This window comes from Aythya marila, assembly GCF_965140915.1.
Source record: "Aythya marila genome assembly, chromosome: 10".
Classification (NCBI taxonomy): Eukaryota; Metazoa; Chordata; class Aves; order Anseriformes; family Anatidae; genus Aythya; species Aythya marila.
Genome location: NC_139051.1, coordinates 13,477,162 through 13,500,842, shown reverse-complemented (window position 1 = coordinate 13,500,842; position 23,681 = coordinate 13,477,162). Strand labels below are relative to the sequence as shown.

The following is a 23,681-nucleotide window of genomic DNA, read 5'->3' as shown; positions in this document are numbered from 1 at the left end:
ATAGCCTCTTCAGTTCATCTGACAGCTTTCCTAACCAGTCCCAAGTTATGGGTTTGTGGGCCAAAAGGTGAGTTAGAAAGCAAATTTGTTTTCTGAAACAAAATATCACCATGGTGCTGCCCACAGTGTTCCCCCAATGTGGGTGAAGCTGTCTTGGACAGAACTGCAGGTAAGCCAAGAAATCCAGAGTTTGTCTCAGAATTCAGCTGGTTTAAGGAAAATATGGCCAACAGACAAGTTGAAATTTGTCCTTCTGCACTCTGGCTGCCTGGGATGTGCTAGGCTGGAAGCGCCTGCCTTCTCTGCTAAGCCTTCCCATACGGCTCTGAGTTTCCACACAGAGGAATACTAAACCTTTAACTCTGCAGAGCTTGTCGTTTGAAGTTTTTGATGCTTGCTTCAGACTTTGAAAGATTAGGGGAATTCACTGTGTACAAAGTTACCAACAGGTACCAAGGGTATACTCCAGTTTTCCCTGGAAAATGTAAATAGTAGGGAAAAAAGAAAATCACACAACATTTCATGTAAATACTTTAATTATATTTAAATGCTTAAGACACAGAAACACTTGAATTAAATTACATCATAATGCTTCTGCTAAGTTGTACATATACGTCCAAGAACTGTGAGTGAAGGTGCTATTGAACTAAAAGAATACTCCAGTACAAGCCCAGCAAACACCCGTAACATTCTTTTAGTCTTATTGTCTGTACTTTTTTAATCTAAGGGCAGTCATCACATGACAAAGCCTACCATTGCAGGAAGAATGGTTGAAGAGAATTCCTCTGCAGGTGTGTTTGTTATATGAGAGATCTCAGCATTAACGTGGAACAAGGTGCCTGTTTTTATACCCGAGCTGGCAGATGCACTGCTTGGCAGCTGCCTGTGCAATACATGGAGTGGTCTGAGGCAACAGCCAGCTTATGGTTGCCTTTTATAGAGTGTAAAATGACGATAACAACAAAGTTCAAGTACTAAGAGTTCTAGGGGTTGAATGCTAGCAGCTTAGGGCATGCACCATTGCCACTGCTTGTGTCCTCATCCTGCTGCAAAGCACAGGAGCATGACGGGCAATGATGTGTCAGCTGCTGAAGGGAAAAATCTGACATCTCTGTGGCTGGCTGTCCTCAGGGAGCACGCAGAGGAGATAAAGAGAAGGTAAGTTGAGGCAGGGGTGGGCTGGGGGTTGCTTTTTTTAGCTGGTCATGTAAGCATAACCTCTGGGAAGACCCACAGATGGTGGCCTCCAAATTCTAAGGACCTACACCAGGTAACACCAAGTATTTGTATCCACACCCCCTTCCAACCGTCTCCCTGGAGAGCAAACCTCAGCAAGCTGGGAATGCCTCCTGCCGTATCTACCAGTTATAAAGGATGGGCCATTTTCTACACGTGCTGACACTCCTAGCCTTACTACACTTTCAGAATTCTCTGGTTTTAAAAAGGAAGAGGGATACTGAAAGAATAAAACAACTCAGTCCTGCAAAAATGCCATGAGGGAAGCTGTGTAGTGAAGGCAGAGCTGGTGAGAAACTGTTCACTGCGGCAGGGGTCAGTGGCATGTACACGGGAAAGTGTTTGCATCTGTAAATAGCAAAAGAAAATCACAGTGGGAAGCAAAAAAACAAGATCCGGGAGAACAAAAGCTAGCTAGCAGGCCCAAACTTGCAACAAAGCACATGATACCTGAATTGCCACTCAGTGAAATACTTCCTTGCATAAAGCTCACCTTTAGATCTGCATTCAAATTTTGGCTGGCCCTCATTCCCTTTTAACTGGTGCTGTGGATGGAATAGGATTTGACAAATTCACGTGCTGCAGAAAAATCAGTAGGCAAGTAGTATACAGCCGGGGACTGATGCTTGCACACCACTACCACAGCAGTGAGACAGTTTGATTTGTGCGTTCACCTCCAGGGATCTAAAGCCACCACCCAACCAGGAGTGAGGGTCGATCCCTGGCAGCAGGTTAGCAAAAAAGAGCACCCTTTCCCCCAGATCATGATGTCTGAACAGGGTGGACAGACGCACATCCCTTCTTTTGATTTTCCCTGCAGTTTCATGGCTGAGGAATGGGGCAGGGAGGATGGGGCACCTGCCTGGTGCTGTGGTTGTACTGGACCCTCCTCTTGTCCTTTCTGCCATGCTCTTGGTTTGCAGTGTGAGAGACCAGCCTGGACCCTGCCACCAGCCCCTGGCCACTGTGCTGGCCAGCAGCACTCTAGGCTGGTGGCCACCAGAGGCTCTGAGGAGGACAGCCCTCATGCTGCACTGCAGCATGCCAAGGTGCCCAGAGACCCCTTCACACTCTTCTCTCCTGCAGCCCTGAAGGATGTGCAGGCAGCAGGGGGCTTCAGGGTTACAGTGGAACTGCTGGCTTACCTGCCCAGACCCACCTTCTGCACTAGCAGGTAACACGAGCAAAGGCTAACACAAAACTCTGTTTTCTTCAGCAGGGAGAAGACTGCAGGTCCTAGCAGGTAAGGAAGCAACCAGATGTTCAGCCACCTCCAGGCACACCTGTTGTAATGTGGAGCCAATACCTGTTAATCCTCATTCAAAAGGAAAAAAAAATCAAGGCTTAATCTTCTCTCTGCACTGTAAAAACTTCCCTGAGCTGAAGCCCAGGGGATACGTGGTAGCAGAGCCCCAGTTCTCTTCAGTGCCCAACTCCTCTCTCTGGCTCAGGTACTGGTGTTCCCAGGTCAGTGGCAGGGAGTCATGTAGCTAGATGTGACAGCCCTGCCTCTAGCTGTGTGAAATCCCCTCTCTACATATGGCAGCCCTGATTTGGGATATTCACAGATCATCTCCTCACTTAAGAAGTTACCAGCCAAATGTTCACCATTTCACTTGTTAGAGCTAGTGAATTCCCCAAGCTGCAACATCAGCCCAGGCTCACATTTATCAGCATCACCCGTGCCACAATGGGATAAGCCCCTGGTATGCGTTTTCCCTTGTGTGCCCCAGATCACCGCTCAGCTAGGAGAGTCAGCTTTCCCAGCTCAAAGAGGCTTTGCCACCGGTCAGCCCTCCAGGATCTGCCAAAGCTGCACAGGGAGGCTCATTCACCACTTTTCCGGCGATCTGGTGGCACAAAGCCAACAGGGAAGCCGTGTGAAACATGCACCTCTCCTCTCTCCCTGACCCAGAGCGCTCACACGTGTGCTCCGGTAAGTTACGCTACAACGAAGTGGGCACTGATCCTAAGCATGCGGCCTGGTAGATGGTGTCAGCACCAGCCCAGAACCCAGAGCATGGCAGCTCAGAACCCTTCAGTAGTAATGGACACATCGAAAAATGCTACTGCCATCACAAAGGGTTTTCTTCCCAAAGTGACGACTGTTCCCAGTGCTTGTGCCCATCTGTGCCGCACACCAGCAGAGTGACCAGCTGGGCTCCGGGACTCAGCCACGCTCGTGAGAAGTCAGTGGTTTGTTGGCTCCATCCTCCCCAGTCTCGGCACAATCCCAGAGCAGGGGCAGGTATTGTTCATGCATTGATGGCATTGGCAACGTCTGTGAACACAAGACGGCTGGGTCTTTGGAGGGCTCCTTGATTCGTCAGCAGAATCTGCATTGAAGCAGTGAAAGATGAGACCCAGCAAGTCTGCTTTTTCTGGACCCTGGGCACAGACTGCACAGTATCATAACTACATTCAGCCTCTTACTAAGGGAAGCAAAGCTGGTAGAAGGGCTGGAAGGCATGTCCTGTGAGGACACCTGGCTTGTCTGGTTTGGGGAAAAAGAGGCCAGGGGCGACCTCACATCTCTCTGCAGCTCCCTGGGGAGGGGAGATGCAGGGGGCAGGCGCTGGTCTCTTCCCCCCCAGTAACGGATGTCAGGACGCGTGGGAATGGCACAAAGCTGCAGCAGGGGAGGCTCAGACTGGTTATTAGGGAACATTTCTTTATTGTGAGGGTGGCCAAACACTGGGACAGGCTTCCTGGAGAGATGCTGGATGCCCCGTGGCTGTCAGTGCTCAAGAGGCATTGGATAATGCCCTCACTAATACGCTTTAATTTTTGGTTAGATCTGAAGCGCTCAGGAAATTGGACTCAATCTTTGTAGGTCTCTTCCAAGTGAACTATTCTGTTCTGTTCTATTCTATTCTACTCAAGGTGGGGCTGATAGACTAACATGATACTACCAAGGCTGCAACAGAAAAATACAACAAGCCACAGAGCAAGTCAGCACAACCATGCCAATTTAAAATCCCCACATCATTGGATTACAGAGTGTAGCTTGTCCAAGACTCCACAGATTTGCCATGTGTAACTCACTGTTTTATATACTCAAGGCAGCATAAAAAGGCTTGAAAGCTCAAGAAGGCCTGGAAACATGCCACAATCTGATCTTTGGCTGCTGGCTTAGACTCCCTCTCATGTTCCATAAAATCTTTAAACTCGCGTACTTTCCAAGCAGAGGTGTCTGTGCATTAGCAAGCTCTGGAGGGATCTAAGGTATCCTGCTGGCCAGTCACTATGTAGAAAGGATGCACTTTTACTGTGCTAAGTTTAACTTTGGCCTTGTCATTTCCCCTCTTTATTACCTGAAGGGAAGTACTCAGTGTGCACTGGTAGAGGGCTCTGATGTATGTGCTGCTCAGAGAACAAGATCCTTTGCTTTTATTCAGCATTATTTCTCTACTTTCCCAAACCAGTGTATAGAATATGCTGATTATCATCCATATTCCAACACATCTGCTGTGTGCTCTTTGTCAGGCTGGGAAGCATCCTTCAAGGTAAATATTTTATAATTGCAGTTGTATTTATTTTCTTCCTTTCTGCCCACACCAAGCTTGCTACAGGTTATCTGAAGGTATAAAGTGTATGGAAACCAAGACATGTTTGGGAGAATTCATGTTCCTAGAGCTGGAAAAGCAATGGCAATATAGAACAGCTAGAAAGGAATTCAAGAAAGGAGAGATGTCTACTCTAAGGGGAGGTTGCATCACGGGCTAAGAGACGTACCTGTTCCAACCATCCTTGCTGGCTCTGTATTACAGAAAGGCTTTTTGTGTGCAATAGTGGTGACAAAGGAAACAAAGAACACTATGAAACTGGCTGCAATGGTGAGAAGCCCTTCTTCCCTATTTCTCCTTCCTCTTGGTACAATGGGGAAGGTGACAGCCTCTTGACAAAGACCCATCTGGACCATTAACCAAGAACAACTGGCATCGAGCTCTCTCCTAACTCACAAATGTAGGAAGCCACTGGTCTCTGCCGACTTTATCATTTCTCATCACACTCCATGCCTTTGAACACTCAGAAGTGGTCAAAGCCAAGCCTTCCTCTCTTTTCCCCAAATTCAAATAGAGAACTCTCCTCCCTTTTCTCTTTTTGAGCCATGCCTGCTCTGTGCCCAGCCAGGTTGGCCTGGAGGTGCTGACAAGATCAGATGTGCCAAGCCACAGCAACGCACAGGCTTTCTGCCTGCCTTTCTCAGGGCTTGCAACACAGTTCAGTGTTAACAACTACAGGCTTTCCCTTCACAAGACCTTGTTTCACACTCATAGCTTTAGGCAAAACAGATGCCTTAAAATTGGGTGGAAATGTTTTTATGTTTAGGGACAGGATGAGGGAGCCTTAGCACCTTGTGAGCATTGAAGCTCCTTCTCCCAGAAAACAGCATTGATCCTACCATTCCCCTGTGGTGCCCTAGGTGGTAAACTGTAATAAACTCACCCTTAATTGCTGAAATTGCCCTGTTCTCTCTCATAGCTGAGTAGTGACAGCACTTACCCTCCCCAGGCTCTTTGTCCTAGTTGCCTTACTCTTCCTAAGCACTAAGGATGTTCCTAAACACCCTAAGCTCTCCAAAATGCTCAAGATGACTGTTTCCAGGGCTGGCTGAGATGGGGAAAGCCCTCACAGAGTCTCGTATGGTTTCCTTACAGTACAACCCTACAAAAACTTCTTAGCCCTGTAACAAAAGCAGTGCAGGTGCCACTGGCTGTGATAACAGACTGGCTGGCCACTGCTGCCTACCTTGCTCTGTGATGCCTGGGAAGATGCTGCATCTCGCCCATGTTCAAGCAGCTCCTGCTCCAGTTCATCCTGCTCTTCGGTGGGATCAAAGTTGTACATTGGCATGAGCTGGTGCCGTAGCTTCTCCAACCTGCCGCAGGAGGGAAGGCAAAGGGTTGGAAAAAAAAATAATAATCAAAAGACAGAAGGACAGACGCTCAGGCTGCCTTCCCTGCTCCACAGATAAAGCCTTCTGCATACTGTTTCTCATTCTGTATGTGGATTCAGCTCTTGTTGCTGCTTTCTGGATAATGGTCATGTCCCTGTCCTGTGGGGAGGAGGATAAGAACCTACTGCACTACAACTGGAAGATGCCCCGAGTGCAGATCCAGGGATTAATTGCCTTCACTAATCTATGTTGGCAGGCATTATGCAGGCAGGAATCAAACGGGGATTTTAAGTACCTGCAGACCTAATAAAGCTCAGAACAAGCTTTATTTCATGGGAAAAACAAGAGGGTGGAATATACTGACTGGGCATTTTGCAACTCCTCCCCCTGCCCCTCTGCCATGACAGCCAGTCCTGCCACGTCACAGTATGCCTGCCAGCACAAGTCTGCTTTTAGCTCCAGCGGCCTAAGAGCAGTACTTCAACTATATTTGTCAAACCATATACTTGACTGGAAGTATATGATAATAAATAGAAAATAGTAAACAGAAATATAATAGAAAATAGGAAAGAGAGACTCGTGGGAGGCTGATGCATGTGGACAGGTTGTTCTTACTCTTGTATTGTTGCTTCAAGTGACAGAGCTATAAAGCATTACCACAAAGGGTCTCCCTAAATAGCAGGTAGGTTAGCGATGGAGGATGGATGGGTGGCCATGCTCCTGTGAAAACACTTAGGCTGTAGCTGAGTTTTGGGGGTTGGGGAAAGGAAAAACCCGAGCTCTTACTGGCAGTGTCACCACAAATATCTATTTTGGCAAATGTTAGGATGACACATTCCCTCCCTGCCTCTGTACAGGTTTGCCAACACAGCCATTATCTCCAGCAGCACTGTTTACGGGCCAAGCTTTAGCTTCTCTTGTGGCAGTACCCAGATCTGGGCTGCATGGGTAGGCTTGGAAATTTCATAGTGGGCAGCAGCACTTCTTGAACATCTGTGGCCCTGCCACAAGGAATCAGACAGGGATCACCACAGCTAACAGATCTTCAGTGCCTCTGCTGTCAGAGATGGAAAAATTGAGAAGTGCATCTCCCTGCATGCTGCTGTCTTCTCCACTTTCAGATGGGAGCTTAACAAGGAAATTAAGACACTAAGTCTCAGGCTAGAAAGCTGCATCTCTGCACTATGCTGCTGGCATTGCTGTGACTGCAGCTAAAGAGGCACTTGTAAGGCCACTGTCATTGGCTTGGGCTATTGGAAAGCACAGAGATCTGGGAACAGTTGAAATGTGAGACCCATGCCTCTCACATCAGTTTCCAGCTTCTTTATACACTCCTGATCCTTTCCTCTTTTTTAGTGCATTTCACAGATGAAGCATGAAGAGCTTACAGGATCTCCAACATCCTCCTGCTCAACAATGTTGTCCTTCCCAAAGCTGCAAAGGAGCCTTGGAAGCTCTGCTGTTAGAAGGCAGAGTGCAGAGTCCCTGCTCCTGCCTCATTCACGTGCAGCTGGCTGCCCGTATGCTTGCTCTCAGACAGCCGTTCCTTATACTCTCCCCATCTTCTGCTCTACTTCCTAGCCCTACCTGGATTTTGAAACACTGAATTCCCTTCAGGTACCAAGAGAAGTTACTCACCTCTTCCTCTTCCTGATATACAGAACCTGAAGGAGAAAGAAAACCATCATTACAACAGTCCTAGTGGGATGGAGATCAGCTATGGCGAGATAATTTTGGTACAGGGCACATAGAAAGGAGGTGTAGCAAGTCCGGTGTCACTGTGCACCAAAGCAGAGGGAAGGGAGAAGTGACAGCTGAAACTGACATTTCATATACATCAGTGTAAGCTTGGCAGCACATCCAGCCTGACACTGAGTGCTCGAGTGGCCTTTTGTTAGGTGTGTTAGTAGTAGTCAAGAGTATTAGGTGTATATTAAGTGTAGCTTAGCACGTTTCTGGTGGCTGCAGGCTATATGTTGCAATTTAAGAGTGAATGAAGAACCTTCCATTTGTGGTTTTCATCTGCAGAGTCCTACAGCACAGAAGCATCGTTACCCCCTCCCCAGTACAAAGGGAAGAAGCAAAGAGGGCATGCTCAGTGACTTGCCTCATGTCAGCCAGTAAGAGTGGCTGGGCTGGGAGGAAAGCGAGGCTTTTGGCCTCCAGAGCCTTGTTCTGAGAACTACGAACGCTGGCTGTTGCTCTCGGGAACTTATCACCGTTTCCAGGATAATGTTTCCAGGTTCTCTTTAGGGGCTTTTGGAGAAACTCCTCCTTGGGCCCGCAATGAAATTTTGCAGTAGTCCCTTTCCATAGGCTCCTCTGCTGGTTGTATTAGTGAAGCTCTTCCTCATACGAGGAATGGGAGCTTGCTGCTACCTTCGTTCTCTGTTGGCAGGTAAACGATCTGGTTATATATTGAAAGAAAACTGCAGCACGTGCATTGTCTCTGTCAGGCCCAGAACTAGTTTCTGAAAGCTTCTACCTAAAGCACTGATGGCAACATTAGTTACATGCAGCAAATCCTGGAGGACTCTGCTCATACCCAGCAAATAGAACCTCAGAAATGCGGTCTAGAATGAGACAAGTTAAAACGAATTTAGGCTGCCTTAATTCATAAAGCCATGTCCACAGAGGAGATTAATGTGGTTCAACAGTCTGCTTTACAAGTTAAGTTGGGTGGACTTCCTTGTGTTGACAAGGTTTAAATCAATGCAGCTGTTGCAGTTAACAAGTCAGAACGGACTGACTTGTTTGTCAGTCTGCTGCTGCTTTGTGTTCTTTTAATTGAACTTCCTCTTGCTATTAAAAATAAATACCAATGCTATATATGGATTCCTCTAGGCCTGCTGAGCAGCCGGCTCGGACTAGACCCCAGGGAGACTGCAGAAGTATTGGAGCACTGGATTAAGGCCTTAAAAAGAAAAGGATCTTGGGAACTATCAGTTCCCACCAGTTCTGGATGAGCCTTTAATATAACACACAGACGTTATTCAACCCAAATCAGTCCTAGAGCCCCTTTGATACCCCCAACCCTCGACAGACAGAGAAATATTTAGCAGGGTCTCTCTTACCATAGCTACAGCCAACCCAATCACAGTAATGATCCCAAAGGACAGCAGCATTGTGCTCATGCCAGGTCCACTGCTGGCCACATCTGGGATTTTGGTGCTGTTGAAACTAGCAGTCTCAGGGCTTACGGTAGCTGTTTCTGGTACAGTCACATCCAGAGTTGTTCCTGGGTCTGGCTTGGCCGTTGTGGTGGCGCTGTGATACAAGTCAGGTACAGAGGGTGAGCTGTAACTCATCCTGCCAGCTCCTGGTAGCTTCTTTTACCAAGCTGTTGTCTCCAGCCACTCAAAAGACAGGTTCCAGCTACAGTAGTGGAGAGCTGCTCCTCATTTCAAGGACCCTCAAGCGAGACCTATCCTGGAGCATCATCGCTGATGGCTTTTCTTCATGGAACCACACTGGTTTCTGCCTTGGAAAGGAAGAGAGCAGACACATAGTGCAAACAGAGACAGACACCTTTCCCAAAGCCTCCCAACTAACTAGCACAAGTTTTGAGAGCAGCTCAGAGATGCCCACTCAAAATAAGGAAAAAAAATCAACAAACAAACCATTTTCCCCCTGAGAGAGTCTTCAAAGTCCTGCCTGATTCAGCTGAAGTCAGTGATATGCTCTCCCCTCACTACTTCAGCTCAGCTCCTTGCAGGCACTTGGCAGATCTGTGTGGGACCAGCCTCAGAGCCTTTGTCTGCTCCTGGCTGAGCCAGGTGGCCTCCATCCATAATAGAAAAACAGCATCTTCCTGCTTCTCTTCTGTCTCTTGCTTTCAGTTTACAGGAAGTTACAGAGATCCCCTCAAGTTTACCAGTGAGAACGGATCCAGTAAAACAGCAATCAGCTCTGAGGCATCCATAATTTGGGGTGTTTTTCTATTGAATCCGAAGCAGGGCTGCCCTGTTGCAATAGTCACTGCTGACTGGCAAATCCCTGCCCTGTCCATCCACCCACTGTCCCTCAGCCCACGGACCCTGGAAGGCAGCTTCCTTAAAGCAGTGGGTTGCACTGGTGCCCCCATCTGCTGCTAGAGATGGTATTTCTCAAGTCCCCTGTGAAAGCACCCACTCAGGCTTAGTCATGCACTGCTAATTATTGGTATTAATTCTAAAATAGGTCCCATTTGGGATTGCAGTTGTGAAATCTGACAGATCTATTCATGCTGAAAACATGAAAGGCTTTAATTGTTTTCATGCTTCTATTGTGGAAATGATCAGGAGTTGCAAAACACCATGGGATGATCCTATGGGAAGTATCTGCATAACTTTGTTTATAAAAATCACTGCATAGAGCACTAGTTCAGCAATTGCTTCAGTGAAAACACAGCTACCTCTGGAGCAGAGTAATACTGATCCCAAGAACTACAGTAGCAGTCCTCTGATAATTTCTCTGTACTTCAGCAGACGTTACATCTCTGAACTGGAATGCAACCAGGACATAGGGGTTAATGAGCTCTGAATAGAAAAAGATGTGCTTGCAAAGAGAAATGAGCCATTGTTCAGCTCTACTGTTCTATTCTGGGCAAGGTTATTGCGCAGTTCCCATTACTGTGATGCCTTGCTGCTGTCTGTAACTGCGTTAAGCAGCGTGATTAACATCTGTCACTAACAACTGAAGCAGAGAAATCACACCAGGCAAACAGCTCCAGGCCTCCCTGTGGTCTGCCAGCAGCCCACCTAGCCATCACAGCACTTGTCCTGCATCTCCCCGAGCATGCAGACCTCTCACCACACATGCAGACCTGGTCTCACAGTTCCCAGTGACCAACTTGGTGAAGCAGGAGCTGTCGGAAGATTTCGAAGTGCCTGGGAGAGTTGTGGAACGTGGCAAACTCCCGTGAGTGTCTAGAGAAACATGAAAGTACATGGCACTTTTGGCCTGCATCACGCTGAGACACGGGTTCCCTGTGGCTGAATGGCAAAGCGTCCTCCACTGACCACCAAACCGGACAGCACCTGGATTCCACCACTGACTGCAGTGGAGCTCAGGGGTGGGGGACACCCAGGCCCAGAGATGACAAATCTGAAAGCCGAGTGCCACAGCAGCCATGGCCCAGCAGGGGAAGGGAGGGAACTGTTGCGCAGGTATGGGGTGGAGAGAGGGGCTGCTCAGAGAGAACCGTCGATTTCTGCTATTCAGAGAAACCCTCCACAACGATCCTTGATGTTTTATAAAGCCACAAGCAAGGAAACAAAAATTGGAAAAGGAACCGAAGTGAAAGCAGTGGAGCAGGCCTCAGGGCTGCTCAGAGCACAGATCCCAAAGAGCTGCTGACTTCTGGAAGCTTAACAGATCAGCCTCTGCCTCAACTCAGCATCACTTCTGGAAAACCACTTGGCTGGTGAAGCTGATTTCAAGCCTTGGGGTAAGGCCCCCTTACAGAGGGGCCAGACCTGGTGCTGCTGTGCTCCGAAAACAAGTTGAGTTAAAACTAGCTGCAAATCTGCTCGGAGGGGGCTGGGGGGCAGCATTTGTGCCCTCAGCACCTTGCCCGTGCACGGTGCCGGCTGAAGGCTTCCCAGCAGGGCTCGGACACCCGCTCGAGGCTGTTTCAGCCCCCAGCCCCTCCTGGCCCACACTGCGCCTCCCCCCCCCCCCCCCCTTCCTCTCCCCGTTCTCATCCTGGCGCCGGGAGCCTCGTCCCGCGGGCTGGGCACTGCTCCCACGGCTGCTCTCCGGGGCCCGGCCACGGCTCCCACGCCTCCTCCACGGCTCCCGGGAGCTCCAGCGGCCGCTCCTCGGCTCCGGGGGCTGCGGAGAAGGAGGGCACCGGGCGCGGAGCCGCGGCCCTCAGCGCCCCTCACGGCCCGGCCGGTCCCTCCCCCCCCCCCACTTACTGAGCGCTGCCCGCGGGGCGCCGCCGCCGCTGGGGCCGGGCCGGGGCCGCGCTGCCCGCAGGAGTGCGGGGGGGGGGGGCCGCGCCCGCTAAACCCCGCCCCCTCCGCTCCAAGTCGCAACGCGATTGGCCGGCGGCCTCAAGGCTCGGCTCGCGGTTGGATGGCGCGGTGTCAATCACGCGCGCGGCGGCTGAGGCGGCCGGTCTGCCGCTGAGGGGCCGCTGAGGTAACGGCGGGGGGGGCGCGGCGGAGCCCTATAAAGAACGGGGCCGGGGACCCCCTGCTGCCGCCCGGTTCCCGTCAGGAGCGCGGCTCTGCCCCGCAGCACGGGCAGGGCAGGCCCCGGGCTGCTCCTCGGGGAGCTCGGTGCCGGCTGTGGCCCGGTTGGGGGCTGAGCCAGCCCGCGCCTTGCTCGGCCGGGGACCGCTGTGGGCGCGCTGAGGCGGGAGCAGGAGCTGAGGGGACCCGCGGGGCTGTGAGGCAGCAGGGTCACAGCGGGGAGATGGGCCGGCTGCTGTTAAAAGGCAGCTTCAAGTGCGGTGTTTAGCTCGTGTTTTATAAAGTTTGGTCTCCTGGTGTCTCAGTGGTTGTCATCTTTTTGCGTGGTTATGTGTTTTTTTCCTCTCTGGCCATGCTTCTTGAAGAGGCTGACTGCCCTTTGGCTGGGTTTGCCGTCGTGGCTTTCAAGTGTTTCTCATCCCTCTGATTGCACCTTGTGAGGTTTTCTCCTTCCCTTGCTCTGTACCCCCCTCGGATGGAAACAACGTGGAAAAAACACGACCCGTGAGCTCAGAGTCTTCTGTGAGAAGCTTGGGGGCTTTGAACAGGAGAGGAAGAAAAGAGCTGGGAGAGACTGGAGGCCTCTGTGCAGGGCGCTGGGTGACCTGTCCTGGGGATGCAGCTGAGGGGCATGCCTGTGGCTTGCTGTAGGCACGCTTGCTGCTGCCTTGCCACAGGCACAGACTGGCTTCTTGTAGCTCTGGCCTGTGGGGATGGGCAGATGCTCTAGGAAAGGGGTTCCCGTGGCACAGCTGTTCAGCTGCCACCTGAGGTTGTTTGGGGGTGATCCTTTGCTTCTCTTAGGGTGTGAGTAGCTGCTTTTGTACCTGTTGGTGGGAGTCAGGCAAGCAGTCTGTGTTCTGTCAGAAGGGAACCCGTGACTTTTTGCTACCCTGAGGACTCAGGCCAGACTTCTCTCTCCTCTTTCTAGGCAAGCAAATCTGCAAGCCAGGGCCCTTTTCACTGTGCCCTGAGGAGAATCCATTGACTGTGACCAGCTGATGCTTAGCCGTGGGGGCTTGTGCAACACCAGGTGTCCTGTGAGTCTCATCAGTGATCAGATCAGCAAACAGAAAGGAGGAACCCAGGTGGAAGTCAGGAGCTGACTTTGCAAGAATGAGGTGCCTCAGCCAGCCACTGCTCAGGAGGTTCTTGGGTCTTTTGCCTCAGTGTGTGCCAGTGGGATTGAGTCAAAGTCCTGTCCTTGGCCCCAAGCAGTCATCTTTGAGGCAGAGCTGCAGTGCAAGACCTGGGCTGGTGACTGCCATTGATGTGGTCGGCTACTGGCAGAAGGTGTTTGAGACAAACGGGATCCCTGAGGCACGAGAATCCAGCGAATACATCGTGTCATTTGTCCTGGGAGCAAAAACAGTTAAGTAATGGAAAAGGGTTAAGGTCTGTGCGGGCTCTTGCCTTATTGTTTTGATCAAATCCCTTGCCCTTCTTTTTATCTCACAAATAGGAGGTGGAACAACTTTTTCCTCCTTCAGATGGCAGTGCGGGGTATAGTTTATTAATGCCAATCAAGTAGTTGGGATCTCCTAAATGCTTTCTTTGTAGGGAATGAAATGTAACCCATTGCACATACACTAGCATTGTGCTCTGACTTCTTTGGTGGAATGAATCTTAATTTTGCCTGTACTTCTAACCCCAAAAAGTAGCAAAACAGTGTACAGGTTTGTTTTTAAACATACAGGTAGGCTTTCCTTGGTTGTTCCGGGTTTCCAAGAGTCTCAGCCATGTGTGCTTGGCAGTGTGCTGGGTCTGCCTGGAAGATGCCATTGCATCAATGCAGACAATGCCTAAGCTGTACAAATGGGCTGGTTTTAAAGTGCTGTCTTCAGTTTCAGAGCTTGAACTCCGAAAAACTCCGTACTCCACTTACAGCAGTGCAGCAGGAGCAGATCCAGCAGCTGTGTCACAGGCGACTAGAAAGGTAGGGGAATCCTCTTGCCTCTGTTCCTGTGGAGAGTTTCCCTCAGGCTTAATGCAGCCAGAAGAATGGTAGCAGAGGGAGGGCTGAAGACCGCCAGTAGCTGACAGGTCATGTTACAGCTAGTGTTGCATCAGTTTCTCATGGTAACTCAAGTGATAGGCATTTGCTGTTGCTGTCAGGTAGCAAGTCACCTGTGCTGGGTTAGGGTTAGGGTCATCTGTCCTGTGTGGGAGCACAGAGTGTTTAAGAGATGTTACAGAGGAGCAGGAAACTGGCAATACTGACTCTGATGCCGGTATGTTTTCATTAAGCCCTTCTGTGCTTACAGAATTTAACCGTGGCTTTCTCAGTCTCTCCTTGTATGTCAGGTGCTCCAATCCCTTAATCATCTTAACGGCTCTTTGCTGGACTTGCTCCAGTGCATCCATGTCTGTCCTCTGCTGGGAGCCCAGCACTGGACACATACAGGACTCCAGTTGGCCGGGAGTGACTTTCCCTTTGTAAACCCATGCTGTCCTTAACGTGTTTGGAAACGATCTCCAGGATTATTTGCTCCATGAGCTTCCCCATCATCGAGGTGAGGCCAACTAGCCTGTAGTTCCCCAGGTCTGCTGCAAACTGATCTGTGGAAATGGAGCTCCTACAACTCCCTTAGAGAGAGGGCGTGTACATGTTGTACATGCAGTTGAGAGCCTCAGGGCTGTCTAGATACCCACTCTCAGAGGGGTTACTGATGAGGTAAGCACAGTACTGAGAACTTTTCTGTGTTACAGAGCATAGTTGTAAAGTTTTGTTTGCTTTTGCCTGCCACAGAATGCCAGTGCAGTATGTGCTTGGTGAGTGGGACTTCCAGGACCTGACTCTGAAGATGAAACCCCCAGTATTTATTCCTCGGCCTGAGACAGAGGTATGAAAGTAGGGAACATAGGGGGGACTTGAATCTGGGCGCCTTGTTGCTACAGATGTGCTTGGTGGGGTTACATTGTGATGAAGAGGTCAGATCGCTTCTAAAACAGGGGCATCCTAAGCTTGTGACCTAGAACTTTTGCCATCTGGCTCAGAGCAAGAGATGTTGCAAGCTAGCATATCCCTTGATTACATCCATTGATGGAAGGACTTGGCTTGCTTTCCTTATTTCTGCTATGGGAGTGACTCCTAGAAGTTCAAGAACTTGCCTACTATATCTCAGTGGCTTAGTACTTCGATATGAGGTCAAGAATCTCAAAGTTGTCCAAAGTTTGTTAGCGAGATCCTGCAGAAGCAGAGGGGTACTACTGGAAAAAGATATTGGGCTCCAGAGGGCCAACTTGTCCTCATGCAGATTAAGATGGTACAGGCTGGTAGGAAATGGACCTGCTGCTTGTCTGATGATTCCCCAGTGGTTTCTGGACAAGCACTGGATATTGAGCTGTAGTTTCCTTTCCTAGGCTGGCACACGGTAAGTTCTGACCTGGGCTGGAGTTAAATGTGAACGTCAATTGTAAAAACACAAAGGATATGATATGATCAAGTTAAAACTTCCTTTTACCCGGTGTCCTTGCTGCTAGGGAAAAGCATAGGAAGTACATGGTGACATATTCCCAGATATTAGCCTAGCTTTCAGCCCATGAACATCCTAGTGACAAAGTCTTTGTTTACTACTCCTCAAGAGTTCTTGGTTCTTTTTTGTTGTTTGCTCCTTTTTTTTGGTTTTGTTCTGAGAATTGGTTTTAATTTTGCAGTGCATGCTAACTTTTGGAGATGGAGTAATTTCCATAGTCTGTGCAATTAGGAGTCCCAGAAGCTTAAGGCTGTGTCAGTTTAATTGTCATTTCTCTGATTGTTTGACTGCTGTTTGGTGACTGGTGCAATGTACTGGTGCCTAGGGGACAGTGCAGTAAAAAGAAAGCTGTGTTGGGTGTGTTAAACACAGAACAACCAGGTGGTCAAAGGAGGTGATTCTTCCCCTGTATTTAGGGTTGCTGTGGCCTCACCTTGCAAACGGTGCTGGGCTTTGCGATGTAAAAGGGATGTTAAGGTGCATGAAAGCATCCAGAGGAGGCAGCAAAGCTGGTAGAAGGGCTGGAGGGCATGTGCTGTGAGGAGAGGCTGGGGACACTCTGGTTGTCTGGTTTGGGGAAAAGGAGGCCGGGGGTGACCTCATGGCTCTCTGCAGCTCCCTGAGGAGGGGAAATGCAGGGGCAGGCACCGGTCTCTTCCCCATGTCAGGACGCGTGGGAACAGCACAAAGCTGCAGCAGGGGAGGCTCAGGCTGGTCATTAGGAAAAATTCTTTATCATGAGTGCGACCAAACACTGGGACAGGCTTCCTGGAGAGATGCTGGATGCCCCGTGGCTGTCAGTGCTCAAGAGGCATTTGGTTAACGCCCTCAGTAATGTGCTTTCACTTTGGGTTAGCCCTGAAGTGCTCACACACGTGGCCTTGATGATCCGTGTAGGTCCCTTCCAACTGAACTATTGTATTCTTAAATTAAAAACATTAAGGGATCATTCAGACAGAATGTCCTCTACTGATAATGTCAGAGGAGATGCCAAGGACTGAGTGGACTTTGGAGACGTGAGGCCCCCAGTCTGCTTTTTCTGGGGAAGCAGAAAGAAGTATTGAGGAAGTTTGAAGAAAGGAGCTGCTCACTAAAGAGATGATGCAGTCTGCAGGGTCCTTCAACTGACACCTCTAGTGATATAAAAGTAAAAGGCAAAGAAAACCAGTGCTCTGTTATGCTCATTGAGGAAGAGGTTGCTATTGAAATCTGTGAGTGGGTTCCAGCCAAAACCACTGAAATCCGGTCATCTATACCACTGAAATCCTGTCGTCAGCCTGTGGAAGGCTATTCGGAACATGAGTCTTGGTTTGGTGTGGGGTGCCAGCAGCATCTCACTGAGAAGCTGCTGGGCCCCGAATTGTGGTAGTGACACCTTGTGCCCGGAGGAGGTGTGAGCTCTCTGTGGTGGGGTTTGGTCACTGTGCTGATGATGTTTGGAGCTAGGGCTCTGAGGAGCACTTGCTGGTCGGAGCCCAAGGTGGTTGGTGTTGTTCTTACTGACAGTATTTCTACTCCGGTTGATTCAAGAGTGCGTTTCCAGCCTCTAGCTCCCCGTTCATTCCTGATTGCAATGTGAGCACTAAAAGCAAAGCGAACTTGCATGTTGTGCAAGTCAAACCATCTGCTGACAAGGCTTCCTCTGGTGCTGTGCTCTAATTCTCGTTACACAGGGCCAGGCTTCAAACAAAGGCTTATTGTGTACCATGGAAGCCAGGGTTACTAATGCCTGTGAACATGGCTAACGTTGCCCACATGTGGGATTTTGGTAGAAGCATCTCTGCTGGCACAAACTGAAATGCAGCTCTGCAACACGCTGCGTCTGAAACCACTTAATGTACCCCGGGGCGAACATCCAGCGTAAACAGCTTAACCCAAACCTTGTGTTTGTGGGCAAACTTTATCTGATGTGTCATGATACTTACCATGAAGGCGCGTTTTTAGCTCATTTATTATGAAAGGCCGGAAGCATATGATGATAGCTCAGGAATGAAGCTTCACTGTGCATTGACTTGACAAACAGAGTAGTTCTGCCTCAGCAAACCATCTCAGCAGGCAAGACACTGGAAGCGGGAGGTTAGCAGATGTAGTACACCTTGGCCTTTTTCACAGGGAGCAGAGGAGGGCTGCTTGGTTGGGAAGAAATTAGCCATGTAGCAAGAGAGAAGGAATGGGGAAAAAAAGCCAGGGAAAAAAAGGTGAAAGAAGAGCTCGTCTAGAGCAAAACAGAGGTGAAAGGGGTGAGAGCTAGGAAGGGCTGGAACAAGCAGCCCTGCAGTCTAGGCCTGTGAGCCCAGGCCGGAATGGCTGCAGGTCCTGCATCTGGTGGCTTCTCTTCTGCTGCACTCCCAGCGAATTCCTGCTCCTGTTTTCCTTTCAGATGATGTAGCGCATCAGGAAAGAGTCACCTGGTCTTGAGACCTGTGCAGTAGATAAGGTACCCTGCATTAGGATTCCAGCAGGCTTTTGAGCAAATGGCTAAATGTGTTTGGGTTCCTGCATCGCTGTAGTGCTTTTGCTTTGGCTACTTGTGCCCTTCTTCTGGTGTCTAAGGACCTTTTCATGGAAGCACAGGTGGTTGAGGCTGGCAGCAGCCTCTGGAGATCCTCCAGTCTATTGTATGTGTAAAGCAATGGGGCAGGGTCTTAAGTTCCACTGGGATGTTTTAAACTTTCCAGGTGGTACAGAGGTAACCAAAATCAGCCACTCTTAAACTAAGCCACAAACTTTTCTGAAAGGATGGTGTGAAGTAATGGAGGTGTGAATTCAAGAGATGACCACTCTCACACCGGCTGCCTGCAGTTCCTAGTGCTTTTAACAGGGTTAGGGAAACTCACTGTGCAAGTTCACAGGCAGGATGATTCCCTGATGTAGCACCATGCAGGTGAACAGTCTTATTCCAACAGAACTGTTAAATTCAGACTTCTAGGTAGCATTAGGAACATTTTATATGCTGCTAGTGCCCCAGATGCTTTGGCACGTGCCTTCTCAGCAGCCCAACCTTGGCTGCATTCCTTCTTACACTGATGAAAAATACATCCCACCTAACCTCTTCTTAGGGCCGCTTTTCTACTGACACGGTTCATCAAGTTTCTGAAGCTTTTGTCGCATTTCCTGTGAACATCAGTGAATTCCTCTGTGGAGAGATGTGTTGTGCACTGGTGCCAAAAAAAAAAAAAAAAAGATCTCAATTTCCCAGACTTACGTGGAAGGCACAATCACTGGCATTTGTCAGAGCTGGAGGTGAGGGATGTAGAAAGTTCTGTTGGTTTGAGAGAGGGCTGCAGAGTTGTTTGCTTGTTTGTTTTTTCCACTGTGTTGTTTAATCTAAAAGTAGATGTGGATGCAGCTGATGAAGCCTGCTTATGATTGTACAAGGGAAAGGAGTAGAAAAAGGATCAGACTTCTGTTTTTTTCTGGACTTAATCATCATGGAGGTATGGTGAAGAATTCTGTGCTCTGCTCCATATTTCATGGGTGTGTTTTGCTTTAGGGACATACCTGTGATGTCTTCAATGGCGTTAAGTAATGTCTGCAGCTGGCGATCGCAAAGCTGTTACACTGATCTTCATCCTATTTAGGAAAAAATATTCACAGCACAGCAAACCCTGGGGCTTGGGATGAGTCGTCGTCACCACACAGGGAGCGTTCTTGTGATCTGGTGTTGGGGAGTTTTCTTGGACAGGAGGAGCATGGGGCCAAGATCCAGCTATCCAGCAGCACCTGGCAGGACACTGCTTTAGACATGTGGTGCTTCCAGGAACCGTGTACTGTGCATAACCGGTTGCACAAAATGGAGCTGGTGTCCAGATCCTTGCCCTCTGCTGCTTTGGTCATCTCTGACTCACAGCTTTGTGTGGTTCTTTGGGTTGGGGTTTGCTTGTGCTTTGTTTAGTAAGAGTAACTTCTCCAGATTTTCCTGAACTTTAAAACTGTAATAGAAATATCTCCTCTGCAAAATAACGAAGTAAGTTTCATCTGCTGCTTTCTTTCTATTTGAGATTTGTTTGCAGCATTCTTAGGGCCTCTAGTGCTGAAACTCTTAATCAAACAATAACAGTAAGTAATGCGTGTTCTTTAGGAAACAGCTCATTACCAACATTGATATCTCAGGTTCAAGTTCCTTATCTGTGACTGCACACACAAGCTGCATGGCACATCTTGTCCTTGGCTGAGTAACTGTAGCTCCCTACGTTGACTTTTCCAGTGCAGGTACACAAGCAGCTGCAACATTTGCCTTCGAGTTACATTTTTGTAGCTTCTACAAATGCTCCTGTCTGCTAATTCAAAGACTAAAAGGATGAGGAGGCATCTTTCTCATGCATTTTTTATTCTGTGGTTAAAACAGAAGGGTTCTGGCTCTTGCTATGAGCTCCTAGGCATATGGATAATGCTATGAAGGCAAATGCAGTATGGCACAAACCACCACCATTGTTTCTCTGGACAAAGAGACACAAGCAGAGAGAGAGGCTCGGTTGTCTGCTTTAATTTTGCCCTGTGTGGAATTTGCCCCTTTGCAGTCTGTTTATCTCTCTCTCTGGTAGTTGAGCCCTCTGCCACTTGCTCCCCCAGGGATATCTTTTTCAGCACATGTGGCTCTGTTCCATGGGAATTGGGGTGGGGATGGGACAGGGAGCCCAGAGTGCAAAACTAGCAGGTCTGTTGAAGAGCGTGATGACAAAGCTGCGAGGCTTGGGGGAGAGTTGTTGCACATTCCCCAGGCTCACCTTCCTCCAGCTACCTGGCCCTCTGTGAGCAGAGCTTTGGGCTCGCTGCTGCCAGCGCTGGGGGTTTGCAGGGGTGTGTGGGGCCCAGCGTGTGCCGTCTCCCAAGGCCACCAGTGATGACTGCAGGGGACTCTTGGGGTAACTTCCGTGGTGCACCCAGAGTCACCGGAGCCAGGCTTTTGCTGTGTGTGTGTTCAGGACAAAGTTTCTGGTTGTGCTCCGTCTCGCGAGTTACCTTGGTTATGCACTTATTGTTGTAGTGTCAAGGGATCCACGTCTCAGTGCTGTTCAGTCACTGTTAATGCAGAAGAAAGCCCTTTTTCCAAAGCGACGCCTTCTAAAATTCAGGCCAAATTACTGTCACAGCAGCCTTGTGGATCAGAGAAAAATAGGACAAAGAAGAGAACTCAGTGAGCTGTGGATAGATGAGTCCTTTTTTTTTTTTTTTTTTTTTTTTTTAAATCCAAGTAAATAACAGCTAAATCAGTCCTCACCATGACTTCATTAAGGAAAGGTTTATTTTGGTCCAGGATTTCTCCCAAGGAAGTTGTTTGGGATATGCGGCTTATCTGCTTTATTACCCCTAGAGGGCACTCCAGGCTTAGGCTCACAGCATTCCTGTCGGTTTTGTGTCCTGTACGTTATTATAGGGTGATTTCTGGTGCCTCCTGATCCCCTCCTCTCTCAGATGTTTTTTTTTTTTTTTTTTTTTAAAGCAAATGAAAGCTTATTCATTGCGTGAAACAGAAATGGTCTCCTTTTATCCCCTGCCGCTACTGTGTGGGTAGAGTCAGGCTCTTGAACGTTGTGGTGGTTTATTTGCTGGGAGGAAAGCTCCCGTTGTGCTTGCGAGGCTTGTCACTGCCCTGCCTCCCCTTCTACCCCTCAGGCCACCCGGGAGTCCCCTGGTGACACCTCCTTGACCCGCTGTGATCTCAGCATGAGCTCAGACCACGCAGATTTTTCCATCCTGGTTTTGTTGTGGTGACTGCCGTGAGAACAGTGTGTTGCCCTGCAAAGGGAAGGGGGAAAGCATGCTGTAGGGTGCAGAGGTGTGATCAGCCTGGTTGACATCCTGGGGACAGAAATGCCGAGTCTGTTCCATGCTGAATGCTTTTCTTGGTAATCATGCAAAACTGTGGCTTCAGCCTCCTGTCAGATCACGGAAGGTCATATTAAAAACATGAAAAAAGGTTTACTGGGTCAGATTATACTGGTCTGTTTAAATGAATATACCGTGTCTCACTGGGGGTTGTAGCAGATGGTAGGAACAAAATTATAAGGAAAAAAATAACCAGGCGGAAAAGGATCCCCCCTCCTTTTGAGAGGCAGCAGTGAAGGGCTGTTCTCAGCCAAAGCTGGATTTGGGGCCGTTCTGCTTCATAATCACTAATGGATCTGTCCTCCATTAGTTTGTTTAATCCTCTTTTGAGTCTGTCTGTCTCTGTAGCCTCCACGACATCGTTAGACAGTGAATCTTTCCAATTTGGTACTGTAAATGGGAAAAGTATTTTCTTTGTTTTAGACGCTGCCTGCTCTTTTAACAGTAAAGAGCTTTGAACTACATAACACGTGCAATTTTTAGTCTTGTCATGCCTTAATCCTTGTTCCACCCGTGATTTTTAAATTTTTAACTTGCTTCTCAAGATAGTTTCCTTTGTGCCAGCATGCTCAGCACACTGAAACCTCTGCTGTTTACCTGCCTCGGTCAGCTGAGCAGCAGGCGTTGTGCTGGGGTGTTCTGTGAAAGCACTTGAAGCAAAGGTTTGCTCAGAGAAACCTTTCATGAAGTTGAACCTGACTTCTAGCTAAGCATAATCATTAACCTTTCAAGAAGGTCAAGCATACAGAGAGGGGAGGATTTTTGCTTCCTGACATCTATCTGCAAATACACCGATCCCCCAGCGGGGGGCTTCCACCAGGTCTACGCGTCAAAGCAGTGCGCACGTCAGCTGGTTTAATCAGTGCTACAGGAAGCTTCTGATGCAGAAGCACCTTTCATTTCCCTAATTTCAGTGCCACAGATGGTTCTGTTTCAGAAAGTTCAAAAGGTCACAGGGTCTTGTGAGTACAGCCATGGGTCAGGAGACTGGTGGGAGTTTTGGGGGGGGGGATGTTTTCATGGTTTTGCCTCTGACCAGTGTTCTCTTCAAAGGAAAGCCACTTCTCGCTGTATCTCTGGCTTCACAGTTTGGGAAATGAAAAGGATGATAGTGTCCTCATACATGATTTAGGGTCCTTTCCTGAAATATCATTAGACTCCTAGAAGGTGTATTAAACAGAAATGCAATAGAGCATTATTTAATGGATCAAAAATTAAATGCCATCTATCAAAACATAGCTGTAAACAAACATGCTGAAGTTGTAGCATTTCTCTTGTGGCCTCCTGGAGAGCAGATTTTGCCCACAGGTAATATTTTATCAGTATGTTTGAGGGAAAACAATATCTTCTGAAAAAGTGGACTGTGGCCCAGAGGCCGAGGAATGGGAATTACAAAGGCAGCCTGTTATTGTTGTAAAGTAGTCAGAACTGCCCTTTGAGCTATCATCATAGCAGCTCATATACAAAGAGAGAAATAATGCAGCCTGTGCCTTGTGGCAGAGGGGCTTCATCTGGCAGAAGAGCCTGGAGAAAGATGTGGGGAGGTACTGGGGAATGGCTCACCATCAGCATCCATTTCCAGCAGGCTGCCCAGCAGGCTGATGTGATCCTCGCGTGTGTTACTGGGGGACTGCCAAGTACAAGCAACAGGGTTAAATAATCTCTGCAAACTGCAATAAAGGAATAGCTGATGAAATAATACATCCAGTTATCTTACTGACTGGTTGAGAAAGAAGTGGAAAACTAGGTCAGGAGAAGAAACAGAAGGTGGATTGGCAACTGAAAAAAATCTGCCTTGTGAAAGACTGCAGCTCATCAACAATAAGCTCAAGGGTTAATTACGTGGCAAAGAGAGCAGAAATTGGTAGCAGAAGTCTCATCAGTTTCACAGACAAGTGTATAAGAAGCACTATAAATGCTAAGAGAAGAAAAGGTGTATGTTGTTAATGGAGGGTATAATTATCTCCTAAGACAGCATAGCTGGTACCTCTCTTGCTGGCTTCTTTAAAATCAGGACAAGATGTTTTGTCATGGCAGATTTCTTCTCGTTCAAACGGAAGT

At 48.7% G+C, this 23,681-nt stretch overlaps 2 protein-coding genes across 2 annotated transcripts in view; one reads left to right on the top strand and one right to left on the bottom strand.

Moving 5' to 3' along the window:
* Positions 1-551: 551 nt before the first annotated feature.
* Positions 552-12,076, bottom strand: LOC309881873 (uncharacterized protein C3orf18 homolog). Its single transcript, XM_082768374.1, has 5 exons — positions 12,037-12,076; positions 9,211-9,617; positions 7,775-7,800; positions 5,989-6,118; positions 552-3,572 (listed from the first exon to the last, which is right to left on the bottom strand). Exons 2-5 carry the CDS (start codon positions 9,442-9,444, stop codon positions 3,492-3,494), a joined length of 471 nt encoding a protein of 156 aa, XP_082624500.1. The 5' UTR covers positions 9,445-9,617; positions 12,037-12,076; the 3' UTR covers positions 552-3,491.
* Positions 12,077-12,283: 207 nt separating this feature from the next.
* Positions 12,284-23,681, top strand: part of HEMK1 (HemK methyltransferase 1, mitochondrial release factors N(5)-glutamine) — a 31,481-nt gene continuing 20,083 nt past the window's right edge. Inside the window, exons 1-4 of the mRNA XM_082768330.1 lie at positions 12,284-12,570; positions 13,247-13,686; positions 14,160-14,251; positions 15,065-15,158. Of these exons, the coding sequence (XP_082624456.1) occupies positions 13,432-13,686; positions 14,160-14,251; positions 15,065-15,158 (441 nt within the window). The 5' untranslated portion in view covers positions 12,284-12,570; positions 13,247-13,431. The remainder of the gene's footprint in view (positions 12,571-13,246; positions 13,687-14,159; positions 14,252-15,064; positions 15,159-23,681) is intronic.

Bases quoted from the DNA above. Each gene is read 5' to 3' on its own strand.
- LOC309881873 (XM_082768374.1), bottom strand. From the start codon at position 9,444: ATGAGTTACAGCTCACCCTCTGTACCTGACTTGTATCACAGCGCCACC. The intron at 6,119-7,774 runs GTGAGTAACTTC...CTCCTGCGGCAG, and splicing joins TATATCAGGAAGAGGAAGAG to GTTGGAGAAGCTACGGCACC. The intron at 3,573-5,988 runs GTAGGCAGCAGT...GCTTCAATGCAG, and splicing joins CCCAGGCATCACAGAGCAAG to ATTCTGCTGACGAATCAAGG.